Source organism: Plectropomus leopardus, chromosome 19, assembly GCF_026936395.1.
Source record: "Plectropomus leopardus strain MGB_pleo_1.0 chromosome 19, ASM2693639v1, whole genome shotgun sequence".
NCBI lineage: Eukaryota > Metazoa > Chordata > Actinopteri > Perciformes > Serranidae > Plectropomus > Plectropomus leopardus.
Window position 1 is genome coordinate 19,819,812 of NC_142194.1, and position 17,628 is coordinate 19,837,439.

General features: G+C 43.7%; 1 protein-coding gene across 1 annotated transcript in view; it reads left to right on the forward strand.

Annotated features, from left to right (window-relative positions):
* bahcc1b (BAH domain and coiled-coil containing 1b) overlaps positions 1-17,628 on the forward strand; it is a 64,473-nt gene that overhangs the window by 16,840 nt on the left and 30,005 nt on the right. Inside the window, 7 exon segments of the mRNA XM_042507340.2 lie at positions 6,385-6,438; positions 6,441-6,542; positions 11,346-11,456; positions 12,668-14,695; positions 16,206-16,317; positions 16,848-17,041; positions 17,438-17,578. Coding sequence (XP_042363274.2) covers positions 6,385-6,438; positions 6,441-6,542; positions 11,346-11,456; positions 12,668-14,695; positions 16,206-16,317; positions 16,848-17,041; positions 17,438-17,578 — 2,742 coding nt within the window.

Here is a 17,628-nt window from a genome sequence, read left to right on the forward strand (position 1 = left end):
ACTTTTTCTTTCTTTTTTTCTTTTTTTTCGCAACTTTTATCCTTTGGGGTTAAATAAAAATTCCACCCTGAAATATTCCCACACTATCATAGGTGTTATTTCAATCAACTTTTCATAGAGGCAGTAGTGTGACAGTTATCCCAGTGAAAAAGCTACTATCTGTAGAGAATTTAGGTTTTTTTTTTTGCCTTTTGGTGAGAGATTTCTCCCTGTTTGACTGTTACACATCAGTGTAAAATGGCGTCTCTGAAGCTCTGGCTGTTAAACTCTGAAGCACTGAACACCAAATCCTAACGTTTATACTGTTGAATCTCCAGATTTGCTGCTATCAAACTCCATTGTGGCTGCGCTGGAAATAAAACAACATCCCAAAATTTATGTTTGGCCCCGTTATCCGTGAGAATACCAAAAATATGCCAAGCAGCAAAACCTGCCCAGAAAAGCAAGGCGCGTTTCCAGCACTTGTTTTTTATAAAACAGTGTTTAAGTGTTTTTGAGTGGATTTTCCCCTCAGCAAATCACATTACAGTCAATCATAAATAAACTAAAGCAGATTTCGCTCACTGTAAGTACAGCTGACTGTATTAGTATGAATAGAAACTCATAATTCGGATTCTTATTACCTTGGATTGTCAACATCGGAGGATTCGCTGCTTGTGTGTTGACACACTTTTCCAAGTCATGATGCCAACTGGGAAAAATGGGAGGCATACGAACACATTTTCTACTTTAATTACCACTACGGAGACTGAATGGAGCTGTTTTCTCAGTCAGCAGCCTGTATTTATGGTAAATAACATATGCATATAGTAATAAGCTGCGTGTAATCACTATGTCACTTGGGTCAGAGTTGATTTTTGACATAAATCTGAGGTTGATCAGAAAATCAAACCCACTGATGAGTTAAGCTTTTGCAATGTTTATTTTTCTTGTGTTTTATCTTACCCACTATTCCTTCGATATATCTCATCTGTTGCGGCTAATTTGGCGTGTTTGCATTCATCATTTCTGCTCAGAGCTACGGGAAGCTATGAGAGGATGCAGCGGTGACAGATGGAAAGGGAATGTGTGGATCGGGATAAAACAAAGGCGGAAACAGAGGGCAGGAAGAAAAGAAGGGGAGGAGGAGAAGAAGCGGAAAAAAACAGCGACAGAAATGAGGTTTACGTTAGTGGCTGGCCTCCGAGATGATTTTCCATATCAGCAGGCCAGAGGGAGCGGGCAAATATGATTTTCTCCTCAACTCGCCAACAGAAAACAGACAGAGAGGGGGTGGGAGGGAGGTCACAGGAAAGAGGGGATGGGGGGAAAAGAGGAGAAAGGGATGAGTAAATGGAAAAAAGATGGGGAAATGGGGGAAGGGTGGAGATCTGAAAGGGTTGAGAGATTAAAGAACAGCTGTGGGAAGAAAGACAACAAGGAATGCAGAGTATTCACGCTGCTAAACTCACTTATCAATATTACTACTGTCTGAAATCAGCTATTAAATATCTGCTTTAATACAAGTTAACTTTTATGGCCCTTTGAGACACTTCAAAATGCCTAGTGTAATTTCAAAAATGCATGGCTGCTCATGTGGAAACTGGCTTTCTTTTCTAATGTCTGTTGCAGTTGACGAGGTACAGTGAGCAGTGTGCACAAATCAGTCTCTATTTGACGTGTGTGTGCTGGTATATGTGTGTGTGAGAATCTGCACTGCCAGGAGTGCCTTGTGAAACCAGCCCGAGTCTTATATGAGCTGTGTTTTATTATGACTGGCTGAAAGGCCACTGATCTACAGTTGTACAAGAAAAGATTTAGCATAGACAAAAAAAGGAAAAGAAAAAAACACTGTAAAAATATCCTGTCTGAGAGAGGGTGAGGGAGAGAATGAAAGAGAGAAAATAAATGTCTAGAAGGGAAAGTTTCTTCTTCCTCCAAATTTATTATGACTACAGAGAGTGAAAATATCAAGAGCAGAAGATGGAGGGATTTCTGCTTTTAAATTGTCTTCATCTGTGTGTGTGTGTGTGTGTGTGGGTGGGTGTGTGTGTGTGTGTGTGTGTGTGTGTGTGTGTGGTTACTTCAGATCCAGCTGTATAAATAGACACACACACCTCTTTCTGATTTGTCTCCTAATACACACCATTGCTCCATCTCCCTCTTGATTTATCTCATGCCCTCTTTTTAATGTGTGTGTGTGTGTGTAAGAGAGAGAGAGAGAGAGGCAGACAGTTGAGGGCACTTGTGGTTGTGGTTGTTAGGGCGTCGGGTCGTGGTTGAGGTGAGGGTGCTGTGCATGTACACGTGTGTGTTCATGTGTGTGTGTGTGACTCCAATGCGGACTGTTGTGGTTGTGGTAATTGTCTCTGATGTGAGGCAGCATTTATGGGTAACGACCCAACCCACTCTCTCTCTCTCTCTCCATCCAGTGACTAATTACCTGATTCCCCATGGATTTGTTTCCTCCTTCCCCTACAACTGTTCGGGTTGTTCCACTAAATGAGAGCATGCTGATAAGTGGAAATACATTCAAACAGAGCCAAACTGAGCTGAGCCAGTTCGCTCAGTTCGCTGAAACTGTAACAGGATGAGATTGAACCTCTGAGCTCGCTCTTAGTCCTGTCTGAGAGGTGCAATTAGATTTTTACTCCCACTTCCAAACTGCGTCCCCATGTGATGTTTTTGAATAGGATTGGTCAAATCTTTACCAGGGGGAAGCGCTTTTATGTGAAAGTATATGTAAAGAGACATGTTAAAAAGACACAAGTGTACTGAGAATCAACAAAAGATGCTTTTGTTTCTACTGGTTTTCTACACATTTCAAGTTTCTGCTGAATTTTCTCCCTGTCTATTGTCATGTTTAACTGCCATTTACACTGATCACAGGCTATTGAAAAACCTGGATGTAGCATCTCTTGGGAAGTTTGGCATTGGGGTCACAGCTTGTCAACATCTTTGTTAGTTGCTTTAAAATCTGAAAGTCTAAATTTGGGTAACATGCAGTGTGGAGCTGCAGCAGGACAAATAACTTGAACAGCTCGTATGATCACTTCTTGCCCTTGTTTCAGATGTGTTTTCAGTTGAATGAATCAGTCAACTTGCTTGACTTGCAGGTCTGCAGTACGGCTCTTCTTAGAGCCTCGGCAAACTTTCGCTACCCATAACACCCATCTTTGCTAAGTTTTGCAAATATGTTAACATGTATTTCCAAAGGGCCATAATTTAGGTGCATGAAGGTGCCCCAATACACAATTCAAATACCCCTTTTCTCCCAAAATTAGCACATGTACGCAGATTTTTTAAACACAGGTAAACCTGCTAAAAAGAGGCTATACTACAGACTGCTTTACCATTTTCAGTAGAGAACTGTGTACACAGCTCTGCAGCAGATGAGCGTGTGTGTGTGGGTTGTTTTGGTGTTTGATGTCGTGGATGGATCGGAGAACAGGTAAACAGTAAAAAGCAGCAGACTAATTTGGATCGATGTTGTAGCATTGCTCAAGTGGAGATGGAGGGTAATTAGTTGTGGCTCCTCATGTTTCACTGGTAAAGGAGCTGAAATTAGGGCGTTCACCTGGGCGTTGTGTTTCCATCAATGCTGATTGGAGACAGAGACAATCAATATGTGTGACCACTGCAGAGTCATTTGACCTGGTTGAGATTGCCAATTGTACGCATTCCCATTGCATTAAAAATCCAAATGTTGGTGGAAGTTAGTGGCATTTTTTTTGTGCAGTGGGTATGAGGCTCCACCCTCCAGTTCACTCCTGGTTAGCACCTTTAGCTCTGTCAGCACTGTTGCCGTTGTTTTGCGCTGTTTACAGAGTTAGCATCATTAACTGCTAGCTGTTGACACAGCCAACAACAAATTCTGTCCAGACAACGTCTGAAGTGACAATGCAAGCAAACAGTACACTGATAGTTAGGACCTAAAGTATTTCCACCAAAACAGAACTCCCACTTCAACTTTTGTGATTTTTGTGTTTATGTGTTTGACCCATAATGGGAGATCACATAGCGGCTACTACGAAGAACAGCAGCTTTCAGTTTCCAAAACAATGAGATTCAGGAGCTCCTCCGAGCAGCGAACTAGATCAGCTGAGAGGCGGACGCTCATGTGTTCAGACCCGTTATGCCCCTTTTGATTGTGCAATGCCGTGATGTTTATAGTAACACACTGGAGTGGAATGATGCCACCATCATTGACTTCTGTGTAAAAATACAGGGGCGGTATAAAGGGGGGGACTTTGTTGCAGCACTATAGCGTCATATCTATGTAAAAGCGCCTTCTGTCTCAGGTGAAAATGATCAACTAATCAAATTGAAGTTGCATGTCAGTCACATGCCTTCAGGACCCAGTTTTTACCCATTCAGATCAGAAATGAGGAAAAAAATGTCACCTTGAAGCTTTTTTCCTGATCGTAATTTTAAAAGAAAAAAAAATCAGATATGTGTGTCACATATGAGGACAAAAATGATCAGAATTGGGACGCTTTGAGCTGCAGTGTGAATGTAGCTTGAAGGGATTAATTTCTCTAGGGCAGGTCATGAAATTTCATTTTTTACAGCACTTCTCAGTCATAGTAATTCCATCCAGATCTGCCGTGTCTGACTTTTTGCCTGCTAACAGGAGAAAAATCCAGCCTCAGACTCCCACCTGGTCCTGAAATGTTTTTTAAAGTTATACAAAAACAATATTTAGACTTTTGTTATAATGTGTAATGCCAAGTGCTATGTTTTATTTGTCAATGGCAACTGCATGTTTGCGTGCAACAAGCGACACAAGTACATCTGTGCACATATGGAAAATCACAGGCATCGTCAAAGGATTTAAAAGCAGATGCGCATGAAACATTCTCAAATAAGTGTGAAAAACTGAGACATGTAGAAAGCACGAAACATTTCCTGTTTTTAACTTCTGAGGACTGTACAGCTGCTGTTTCTCGTTTTAACAGCCATACGCAAGACCTTCTCAATGCTCCTGTGGTGTTGCTTGTTCATTGGCACCTAGTGGGGCACATCCACCAAAGGGTGGGTTCGGTTCGGTTCAGTTAGGTACGCATTTTTTTGCATATCCATTGTAAAAATTTGTGGATAGTACTTTTAGTACCTTTGGAATGGTCCCGATTTTTCACCCCTCCTGCTTCTTGGGGTACCCAGCACACAGATTTGGTACTAAAAAGTGGAGCTAGAAACATTGCAGTCTTTTCATTGATCAATGAGAATCAACACTGTGCTCAGGACTGAACTGTGGCTGGTTTAACCACTGTTCATACTGGGACAATTTTTTCATACATTTGTAAACGGTAACTATAAAATGAAATGTTTGCAGCCTCTAGCAGCAGCTGAAGACTGGTTTGACAGCTGGCAACTTTTAAGGTGGAACGTTTACTTGTAATGTTACTCAATGCATGAGTTGACAACGCGAATCCACCAACACACCTTAAATTTCAATATGACATATGTACTCCATCTGTATTTATCGTTCCTTGGACGACATGCGCTTTTACTAATGAGTGGATCTTTAAAGGTTTTAAAAAATGTACATTAGCTGCCACCACATTATGTGAACAGCATATTCTAATCCTCTCTTGGAGAAAAAAATGTATCGGAGCATTGTTCCGGTGCGCTCCAGCAGCGCTAAACCCCTGCTCTTGTCTGGCAAGGAGTTAACGCACAAACCAGCAATTTATAAATATCTAATTGAGAGAAACTCTCACTCCAACCTGCTCTTTTTTGTTTTGAAAATGTTGCTGTAAGGCCCAGTTCCGTGGACTTCACTCTAGGGGTCGACAAATTATCAGCCTGCCCTATTATTGGGCCGATATTTGGTGTTTTGGCGATTATCTGTATCGGCGTTTTATTTTAAAGATTGCTGATAAAATTAATTCATCAAAAAAGTGCAAAGAAAGTTTCAGCATGGGAGGAACTTTACTTTGTAAAACCTCTGGGAGATATTTTTATTTATTCGTTTTTATTTAAAATTTCACTTGACTTTATAAAACAATTTGCTTGAAACTTTCTGTTTTTGATATTGAAAGTTTCCGTTTTGATTGAACATTTGTTAAAGGTATTTAAACAAAGTTATGTGTTGCACTTTGTTATATTCCAAATTCTAAAAACTGACGGAAAGAGTTTCATTTTTATTGCAAATGCACATTGGTTTCAAATATAGTAGTGTCAACAACCCTGCCCACATGTATAAGCACTGTCTGTGGTGGAAATGCTAAACAGGTCTAGGTTCTAGGTACCTGTTTGTATGATCTACTTTTGGTTCCAAAGGTACTATACCAAAAGCTTTTGATGGAAACACAGCTCAAGTAAAAACCCCACCCCTCCTCTTACAAGAGTCAAATTTTATCCGTGAGCACCTCTCTAACCTCTGGCCTCTGTGTCTCTCAGGTGCTTCCTTCATGGGTTCCTTCCTGGCCAGCAGTCTAGGGTCTCCGCCCTCCCACCCCCTCACCCCTCGGGACCTGCTGCCTCCCTGTCCTCCCCCTCCTACAGGCCTGGACCCCATTCAAGCGCTTCCCCTATCTGGTTCCCCCACTCACACGAAGGTAAAACACATACACACACAAACACACACACATGCAGGAAGCAGCCCAGAGTGCTTGGGTCTCTGGTTAATCCAGGGTCTTGGTTTGGGATTAGATCGTGATGGAGCCATTAAGTGGTTTAACCAACACTGAGCTGAGGCCAAACACACACAGCAGTGACGCCTCAGATGATGCTACTTTTAGAAACACACACACACTCTGACTGTGTATGTCAGCAAGCATGTGGCTTTGTGTTTGTGGTGGTTTTCTAGTTCGGAGCTTGAGCGCAGTGATGCTTTCAAAAATGGTGCACGACCAAAACCTTCCTCTTCCTCTTGCCACGTACACACACACACACACACACACACACACACACACACACACACACACACACAAACAAACACACAAATACACTCCATGCAGCCCAGAAATAACATCATGACCGACAGTAATTCACAATACGCTGCAGCCTCCTTACATTCACTCCCCTCTTTTCACTCAATCATCTCTCAGCCCACTGCTCTCTTTTTTCGGGGTGAGTTTTAGGTTTCATGAGCTCCTACATCCCCCCGCGTGCACACACACACACACACAGACACACACACAGACTGAAACTTACCCCCATTTCCACCATCCTCTCCCTCTTCACAGCCCCCTCCTCCCTCTGACCGCAGCCCCACCTTCAGGGCCCCTTCTGGGCTAACCGACCTCCAACGGCCCCCTTCCTGATCAGACACACACACGCACACTAAAAAATGTGCGCATCCACATGCATCATGTCCTCTTTCGGCTGTTAACCGTTTGTGGTCAAAGCTTGACTTAGTTATCTGTCCCTTTCAGGTATGTGTGTGTCTGTGTTTGTGTGTGTGTGTGTGTAAGAGAGAGAATTTCTCTTTTGACAGCGAGATGAGTCTAAACAGATAACCTCCAAAAAAAGGCTTCAGCAGAAAGACAGCTTCCGCCACAGGCTGTGTTTCTCAACTAACGGCGAAAACGGTCAGAATTCGAATTTCACGTTTCGTCAGTTTTTCACAAAACGCAAGCCGAGTAAATGATAACACCCAGTGACGCCGCCCTAGGGGAAATATTTGACGTCTCCAAAAATTGTTGCCAAAGAATTAAATGGAAACCAGTCAGCTTTTGGTGTTAACTTTATTTGACTTTTTTGATATCATACCAAGGAAAACTCTTTGACCAGTTCTCTGACCGCAGCACTAACATGCTGTTTCAATAACACTTTGACATGTCATAGCAGGAAACGCACAGGTGTAATCAGTAACATTAATTAGGACTGCATTCCATTTAGGTGAGTCAGCATCCTGTTATTGTGCATGCTGACTCACAGGAATGACTTAAGGGGACACTTATGCTGCATTCACATGTTCCTCACATGGTCCCTTTTTCACAGTTGAGAAGTTCTTCCAACTTGTTGTTTTATTATTTTTTTAAGATTATTTTTGTGGGCTTTTTTGCCTTTAATTGATAAGACAGACTATGTGGAAGGGAGAGAGAGGGGGGGGGGGTGGTGACCTGCAGCAAAGGGCCGAGGCCAGAGTCCAACCCACGGCCCCTGCGGCTAGGACTTAGCCTTTGTACATGGGGCGCTTACTTCATCTACGGAGCTACTCAGTGCCCCCCAATTTGATGGTTTCATGATCTTTAAACTGTAATGTGGAAACAACATGGACACTACAAAGACAATATATTGTACTTTATTACTCAGAACATTTAAACAACATATACGAGTCTTTATGTTACAAAGTGATTTAGCCCCAGACGTGTTGCTGCACCAGTGCATCTCCCAAAACAACTAAAATATTGCTTTACCTGACTCATGCTATTTAATAACCTTTCTAACTAATCTAGGTCATTATATGTGGACAGCGGTTACAACCAAATAGAAAAAACACAAGAGCCAAAAATTTAAACGTAGAATGTGAATTAATTAAAAGTTTATTACCATCAACTGAACGTTTATTTTTGCTGCCATGTTTTTTCATATATGATGTTAACTCAGCACCTCGTGTACAAAAATGTTTGCCTGCTTTCTGAATTGTTTTTTCAACTTGGGGGGGAGGGGCGATTATTTCAGAACCACATGAATGCTGGGTTAAATGGTGCCATCATTAAGGTTATCACTTACACCTGTGCTTTTCCTGCGATGACAGGTCAGAATGTCTGCTGTGAAAAAAAGGGACTATTTTTGCTTATTTTACATAACGAGTTAATTGTCTACCTGTCACCTTTCCACCAGTTGCCGCAGTTTGTAGAAGCAAAATTTTGGCGCAATCAAGAAAACTCATCAACTTTTAATTGCTTTGTACCAGAGGAGCAAGAGAGGCAAAACACCGAGAGCCCATCTTTTTCTGGAGGACACTGTTGTTTACGAGACCGTTTTTATTTCCCTCCTATAAGTTTTAATGTGTCACATCCTGTTGGTGAAGAAGTGTACATGCCAGAATTTAATTTGGGCAAATAAGTTGAACACACAGCCTTGCACTTGCAGAGACAGGACGCTTCTCCACTGCGGCCCAAATTTGTGATTTAAACTATTCAAATTAACTCAGAAGGGCTGTGCTATATTTCACATAGAAGTCTCTCCTGATGCAGCTTTAAAGCTTAAAAGGAGACAAGAGTTTTGTTTGTACAACTGCCTCATTTGCAGCTCATCGAGCGATAAATAGCAACAGTTAAGCCCCGAAAATGAGCGCTAATGTCGCCCGGAGTGACTGTCTTAAATCAGATTCATAGAAAGAGTCAGAGGCAGGACTTCAACGTGAACGTGCGTGAGAGAGAGCAGCGACAGTTAAAAGAGGCGAAGTGTGTGTGTGTGTGTGTGTGTGGAGGGAGACAGATTTTGTGTCTGTGTGGCTCGGCTTTGATGTCTGAACACACACACAGGCGTGCTCTCGTGCACGAACACACGCACGCACACTACAAATGATTGTTTTTAAGAATTCAAGCCAGGGAGCTCCGGTAGGCGGTCTGCCAGCTGGCCACGGTCCAGAGAGTGGAGCGTAGCCAGCACAGAGAGAAGAAACCTGGCCGATACACATACTACACACACACTACAGACACACACACACACACACACACACACACACACACACACACACACACAGTCACAGATGAGACATATTCACGAAGAAATGCACAGTTGTTTGAAAAACAGCACATATTCCCTCACACACACGTCTTTCTTTCCCTCTCTCTCTCTCTCTCTCTCTCTCATACATGCATGTACACACACACACACACACACACACACACACACACACACACACACACACACATATTCTCTCACCCGCATGCTTTCCCTCTCCCACACCTGTCCTTGTTTTTTGTGCTCTTGCTCGTCTTCTTACCTCCCTTTCCTCTTTCCTCTCATCTCAGCCATCTCAAAGCTCTCCACTTCCCTTTCACTTCCTCCTTCATCTTCCACCCCCCCACACATACACACAGCCACCGCAACACATAAACACTCACACACTCTCCCCTCTCCATACACCTCACAGCAGCACCAGATTGGGGGCTTTTCATATTGACAGCACTGTTCTTCTGGTGTCTCCTTTACTTTTACTGTCTTTACATCGCTTCTTCAATCACTAACCCGCTCTATCCTTTCTTCCCTTCCTTACTGTCTTTCCTTTATTCCTCCGTCTTCTTTTTTCCACACCATGTCCCTCTGTCGTCTTTGTTCCCCTCTTCTTCTTCTTCCGTCTCATCTCCCTCCCTCCCTCCCTCCCTCCTGAGTTTTATCACTCATCATTACCCGGGGGATTGGCTTTAGATGGCTGATGGAGCCTTTTGGCTAATTGTCGCCATTTAGAGTCACTGGTTGTTAACCAGTCAGAGTAATCACACACATAAACACACAGTGGAGTGTACACATTCATGCATTTACGTTGCAGTATGAACACACAGACACACAGAGTCCCACACACACATGCTGGGAGCAGTGAGGGGGTGTTGGTGGTTTTGCAGTGCGACTGTGGAATGCGTAGGATGAGTTTTTATGGAGTGCTGTTTACTTTGGCCACCACCGTTAAACTTTTAACGGCTGCCAATTAACGGGCCGGCAAGGACACTCTGTGGGGCATGAAACCAGCTGCTGGAGAACACACATACACACACACACAATCTGAGCCTTTTGGCCCCATAATGTGGAGTTGTGTGCGTCCTGTGTAGTGTTTGTGTAGTTGTATATGTGCCTGGGCCTGTGGTAATGTTGCTGATATTTCCCCCTAACTACACCCCCCACCACCACCACCACCACCACCATGACAGCTCCACATGCACACCGACCCGAACCCATCACTACACCCATTCACCCCACCAACAAAAACCACCAAGACCTCCTCTATCGTAGGATGCAGTTCAACGTCCTTGAAGACAAGGAACAGAGTGGAACGACCATTCACCTCCCTGTGACCTCCTGGGAGGACTCTGTTTGTGTGTGTGTGTGTGTTAAGGAGGGGGGGTTTGCGATGCTTCATACTATTTGTCTTCGGTTTGGGAAAAATGTGTTTTGTAGAAGAGCAAATTCCATCCAGTTAAATGCTGCAAACACTTGGCAGTAGCTGTCTGCTGTGGTTTTTGTCACCACTTTGTCCACTGTAAATAATGTCAACTCATGTGGCGTGTTTGTGCAAAAGTGCATTTATGGTGAAAGTAGCACTAACTGGCCATATTTTTTGTCTGTGTTTTCCAAAATGGCCCCATTTCATGATAGATTGTAGAGATAAACTGTTTGTTTAGAGGGCTGCTGAATGTCAACGCTGCGGAGAGACATCAATTCTTTCTCCCTCTCCCTCCCTCTGACAGGGTACCCCAGCTATTCAGGAAGTCTTGCTTCTCCTTTTCTCCCCATGAGTCCCCTGGATCACCATAGCAACGGTCTCTATGGACAGCACCGCTTCTATGAAACTCAGAAAGGTACGTAGGTGTTGGTGTGTGTGAGATTGTGACAGAGAGAAAAAATAGCCGTATATATATATACCTTCCCAAACTGCTTAATCAGCACTCACCACAGAAATGAGAACAGTTGGTAACCCGGGGCCAATTTTTTCAAGTTCGTGACTTTTCATTTCTTTTTTACACATATAAATGCACATATGTAAATACAGTAATTTTAATAAAACAATGTGAAAAGTTAAGTTTTTAATACATTTTGCAGCTAAAATTTAAAGGGGGCCTATCATGATTTTCTTTATCTGTCATACATACAGTATATATTACAATGCTGGATGTTCACATTGACCCTTTGAGACCTGAGCAAGTTCGCTTGATTTTTTTCAGAAACATAGGAAGAAAGCAATAAGAAACGTAAGAATTAGTGATCCCCCCCAAAGATTGTGATGAAAATTAGCACAAAAAACACACAAAACCCACCAAATAATGTTTAAAAAACAAACAAAAAAGTGCAACAAAGAAATGATGGTATAAATGCTTAAAAAATCGGCAGTTCTTTAAAGTAATTTTAGATATATAATTCTGCTAATTATATTTTTTTTATTATTTTGCAATTTGCAGAACATTTCCTCAGATTATGAAAGTACTTGTGAAAGCGTCTCAATGCAGCACAAGAAAAGTGATGATGATCTAGGTTTTATAGAGTTAAATGTGGCCAAAGTTTCAAATAATGATGTAAGCATATGTATGTAATGTGAAACACGAAATCTTGGTTGCAAATGTAGTTAATTTCTCCTTAATTTCACATGATATTCTTGCTGAAACATGTCTGGTTGGGTATAGAAGGTTTTATTGGTAATTTTTAACAGGAGAAAGTGCCGTTATACTCAAGTCTTTTCCCAGCTGCAGGTATGCTGCTAAATGCAGGTACATGCTAACATCAGAGAAACATATAATCTTGGTTGCCAATTTTGTAAATTTCCAATAAAAGCCGACTGAGCTTTTTCAGGTGGGGAGCTTAAAGAGAAAGGCACTAAAACAGAGCCTTGTCAGACAGAGGGTGTTTCACTTCAGACAGGATAAGGAGAATATAGTGTTTTTTTACCTTAAAAGCATGTACACATGACCCAATAGAAAGCCAAATACAAGTATGAACCTGAAAATGAGCACAAAAAGTCCCTTTTAAATCTCTTTAGATTTCAAGAAACCTTCAATTTTTCTCTTTCTCTCCCCAGATCACTTCTACCTGAGAGGTCTTCCTCCCCAGCCCCCTCTGCTCTCCACCAGTCACAGCCTTCCTCCACTGTCCAGGACTGCCCCAGGCCACCCACTTGGCTCCTGCAGCCGAGAGACGGACAATGGGGGCGGAGGCGGGAAGAGCGCCAAAGATGTGGGTGAGAAAGGAGTTTCATCTGTGTCAAAGGCAAAGGAGCGATCAAGCAGCAAGGAGCGGCACCAGGACAGCAAAGACAAACAGCATCAGCTTCATCATCACCATCCTCTTCAGACGAACGCTGCCACCACTCCATCCAGCCACCACCACCAAGCTTACTCCCACCCTCACCATGCCCTCCTTCCTCAGCTCACACCACAGAGCAGGGAGGAGGACCACAGACACTCTCTGGATAGACACAAGGAGTACAGTGACTCGGGCAGCCAGGACACAAAACACATGAGTGCCTGTAAACTGTCCAGTGGTTCGGTAGCAGAGACTGGTTCTGGAGGGAAGGGAGGAGCACTGAGCAGCTGCAGTGGTGGTGGTGTGGTGAGTAGACCTCCATCTGGAGGTGGCAGGAGGTGCTCCAAGGACGGACCTGTAAATGGGGAGATGAGGATCAGTGAATCCTCGGCTTCTTCCAATGAATGTATGAGAAGAGGTGCAGCTGCTGCGACAGCCATCTTGGCACCTCCAAACCCCCACTCTGTGGCCTCCTACTCCATGCCTCCTCCTCCCCCACCGCCACCTCCTCCTCATGCTTTGCACATGGGCTCCACAGTGGCAGGAGGATGGCTACACCACGCACATCACCATCCCCATCCTGAGTTCTACTGTCCTCCAGCACCTCTTACACTGACGCCCTCCAAAGATCCAGCATTCACATCAGGAGGCAGGGAGGCGAAAGTTACTGGGCCAACTTACGTGCCCTCAGTGGGGCCACTGGGAGATCTGGCAGCCACTGACTGTCGTGGAGCAGGAGGAGGTGGGAGAAAGGCAGATGAAAAGAGTGGAGAAGGATCTTATGAAAGTCCCTCTCATCACCTTAGCCGGCTTAGTAGTTGCCAAAAGAAAGACAAATCACAGCCACATCAGCAGCAGCTGGGGTACGGCAAGGCGGACAAACCTCCAGACTGGAGCCACCAGACGCAGCACTTCCACAAACCCAGCTCCAACGGGAGCTCTCAGTCAGAGCTGCGGTCCTGCAGCCTTAACAGATCTTCATCCTTTAGAGATGTTGAGGTTGTGGACGATGTTTACCGGCCCTCGCTCCCACTAGAGGCCCAGGGGACGCACCCTGGTGCTGGACAGAGCACACCCAAGAATGGCCCCGACACCAGCACTCCTCCCTTCAGGGACTGTTCACACTCAGGTCCTCCTCCTGATGGGAGGGTGGGGTCAGGGGCAACATCTCAGCGAGAGGGACAGAAGGTTGCAAGGATACGGCACCAGCAGCACAGCAGCCACGGAGCAGGTACCGAAGAGAGGGGAAGAGACGGAGGTCACATAGCACCTTCCTGGGGGGCTCGCTACCAAGAGGACCAGAGAAAAGCCTCCCATCATGCATCAGTTAGTAATGGTGAAGTCAGAGGACTCAGCACCAGAGCTCAAAACAGTGACCATTCTCAGCAGCCTCCACCTCTATCCCGCTCCTCATCGCACAACACTGAGGGCGAGGGCAGTGCCATGAAGAACCTAATGAACTACAGCTCCCAGCAGCCTTTGCTGCTGCCACAGCGGGGCCCCTTTGGAGGTCTGGGCTGCCTCAAGCAGAGTGGAGAGAGATCAGAGAAGGGGGACAGAGGAGGAGCTAAAAGCAACACTTTGCCGCAAGATCCTCCCAAACAATCGCTCCCTCCTCGCCGAGGCTCCACTAACGAGGGAGAGAGGGGGGACAGAGGTGGGAAGGAGGCGGGGGAGGCAGGTGAGGGGGAGGTGCGCCAGCCTCCGGTGGGTATTGCGGTTGCGGTAGCCAGACCTCCACATCGTTCCCCAGACAACACCCCTGGACACAGCCGACAGGGTAGGGTGCTGCCCAGCATGAAAGGTCAGACATCATTACTGCGCTGAAAGTCAATTAATGCTATTTCTGTGCTGTAGGCTGCATTAAGAGAAAAATCCACCATTAAACACCCAAGAACAGGTAGTGGTGTGGTCAGGTTCATTGCAAAGAATTTGATTTTTACACGAGCAGTGGTTGTCCTAGGAATTGTAGAACATCATTTTTATATTGGAAATATAAGCAGCATATTGAAGCTTTCTAGGTATAGAAGGAAGGCACAATTTCTTGCATGTAATGAACCTCATTATATGACATTATGTGTATGTGTATCGGCAGGTAGACTTTTGAAGATGTGACCAGTATGCCCTCAGTGCTGTGTGTTTTCAGAAGTAGGCATGTTTGAAACATTGGGCCTCATGCAGAAACATTCTCATTAATTTCTCTTATATTTTCTTTTAATTTTCTGGCAAGAGAAAATATAAGAGAAGTCAACAATAGATGCACCAAACGCTCTTAACCATCCAAACTTGCATTTATCCAGGTGTGCCCAATGCTGAATCCCGCTTGACCATAAGTCACCTATTAGCATAGGTCACGCCCCCTAAACTCTATATAAGGAAGGTTTTTGTGCCATGTGCAAAGACTCTGGCACATGGCCAAGACTGGAGAGATGGCACCAAAAAATGTTGTAAGAATAAACACTTCTGTAGTAGTAAAATTGACGTACTGGAAAATAAACCTACACAAAGTAAATAAGATTGAAATATTGGAATTAAAAGTATGCATAAAATTAAACATTTGACGATTAAATAAATTTAATGAAAACAAAATAATTAAAATAAAAGGAAAAGCAGTAACTCCTCATACATACAGTATATATGGAAAGCTGGAATCATGAAATGTTTTTTATTGTAAAATCATTATAAAAATGTTGCCAATTAATTAAGTTTGACAGTTCCCTCTGAAGTGTAGTGGAGTAGAATTGGAAAGTGGCATGAGATTAAAATACTCAAGTAATGTAAAAGTTCTTCAGATTTGTACTTAATTACAGAACTATAGTAAATGTACTTTGTTACATTCCAGCACTGGTCAGCAGAGAAACACACACTAACTTAAGTTACAGTAACTGGGATCGATGGACAAAGTATAGTATAGTATTTCTTTAGCCCTGAAATTAAACATCATCTAGATTTGATTAAAGGATATTCAGGCATTTTTTTAAATGTTCCTCAAATGTAAAACTTATTTTTCCCTGCTCTGGGCAACAATTTGTGGCCTGTGAAAATGAGATGTTTAACTCTTTTCTTGGAAAGAGTGTTCTCAACCACTCGTAAAATTTTCCTCTAACCTCAGAAAAGAGCAAAAATAAGAAAACATCGCTGAATCCCCAAAATCAGTGGGTACTAACAAAATCAGAACAAATTATGGATACAAGCAAAAAATAAGAGAAAATTTCTTTGTATATCAATTCTTGCATGAGGCCCCTTTATATCTTATGATATTGTTTGATGACGGTTGCTATAAGCACTTTGCTTTGATTGTATTTACAATTCAGGAGTGTCACGCCCTGTGTATCCTCTGGGTCGGGAGGCAGAGGAGAGAAAGAGGATGACAGAGGAACAGATCAGCCTTCATCACCTGGACAGAGACAGAGAAATGATCATCAGGTACACTTAAATCCACATAGACACACATGCATACGGTAGCATCTATTCATTTCTTCCTCTCATCTGATAAGCTGCATTTCTTTTATTCTCTCGGCTTCTCTCTCCCAGTCTGAGGCTCTGGTTCTCTTTTCTCTCATCCCCTCACTCCATTTACTCTTCTCACCCTTTGATGTGGTATTTCTGTGCCCCCTCACTCTCTCTCTTCCCCTCTCTCTCTTTCTCTCTAAGATGAGATGTGGTGCATTAATGTTACGGGCACTAATACGGATGTCTCTGAAGTATCAGGCTCTTATTATGTAGTCATATTAAGGGAAGAAAACATATAATGAGAACTCATAGACCAGGCACAAGATGATGGCTGTTCCTGTTGCCGTCACATTTCCTTTTCTTGATGATTATAATGGTAGTAGTGGTAATGAAGATGACAAGGATGAAGATAATGATCATAATAATGGTGGTGATGATGATGGTGACAATGAGAGGGATAATCAAGATAATGACAAAGTTCACTCCGCCTAACACCACGACAGGGAAAACAAGGATCGCGTGGAGTTTGCCAGGATCCATCCTTCCAGTAGTTGCCACGGTGACCTGACCTCTCACCTCTTGGTTCCTGGAGGGGCCAGTAGGCTAGGGGCGGACCCTGCTGCACATGCTCACCCGGCTCACCACCACTGGATGCAAAGGACAGGGAGTCCCTCCCTTTGGATGGGGCATTCATACAGTGAGTAGAGTGGAAGCAGCACATGATGTTTTCTGTGCTAGTAAGCACAGCTTCTCTTTATACATAGAAGGTCTGCACCTTCAACACTCTCCATTTCAAGAGTATTATGTTCTCTACTGTTTGTTGAGGCCACACATCAGTCAGGGTGTTATGTGGCACTCATTAGGAATGTTATCACTCCATTACATGGGCGTTATTGGTGGTTATCAGCATTTAATTGAAACTACATATTAATCCTGCAAGCACCCAAAGTTTCTTCTTTTCTACATGCTCAACTAGCACTAGTGATTTTAGTTAACCAAATCCAAAAACACACCACTATATTTTTGGAGCAGTAAAATGAGTATTTAAATGTCACCCTCATTTGACTGTTTTATGTGTGTATCTTTATTCCAGGTCTGAGCCACGTGGGAATGAGCCCTGGCTTCCCGCCAGGTCTGCCCAGCCCTCTGCAGCCCGTCTTGGGGTCACTCACTCAAGACCCCAACTCCCCGTTGGTGGTTCTTCCTACAGAACCCGGGCCTCATCATCATCTCGGTATGCGTAGCTTCCCTTTACAACAATACACACATCCAGCTGAGCCCGTA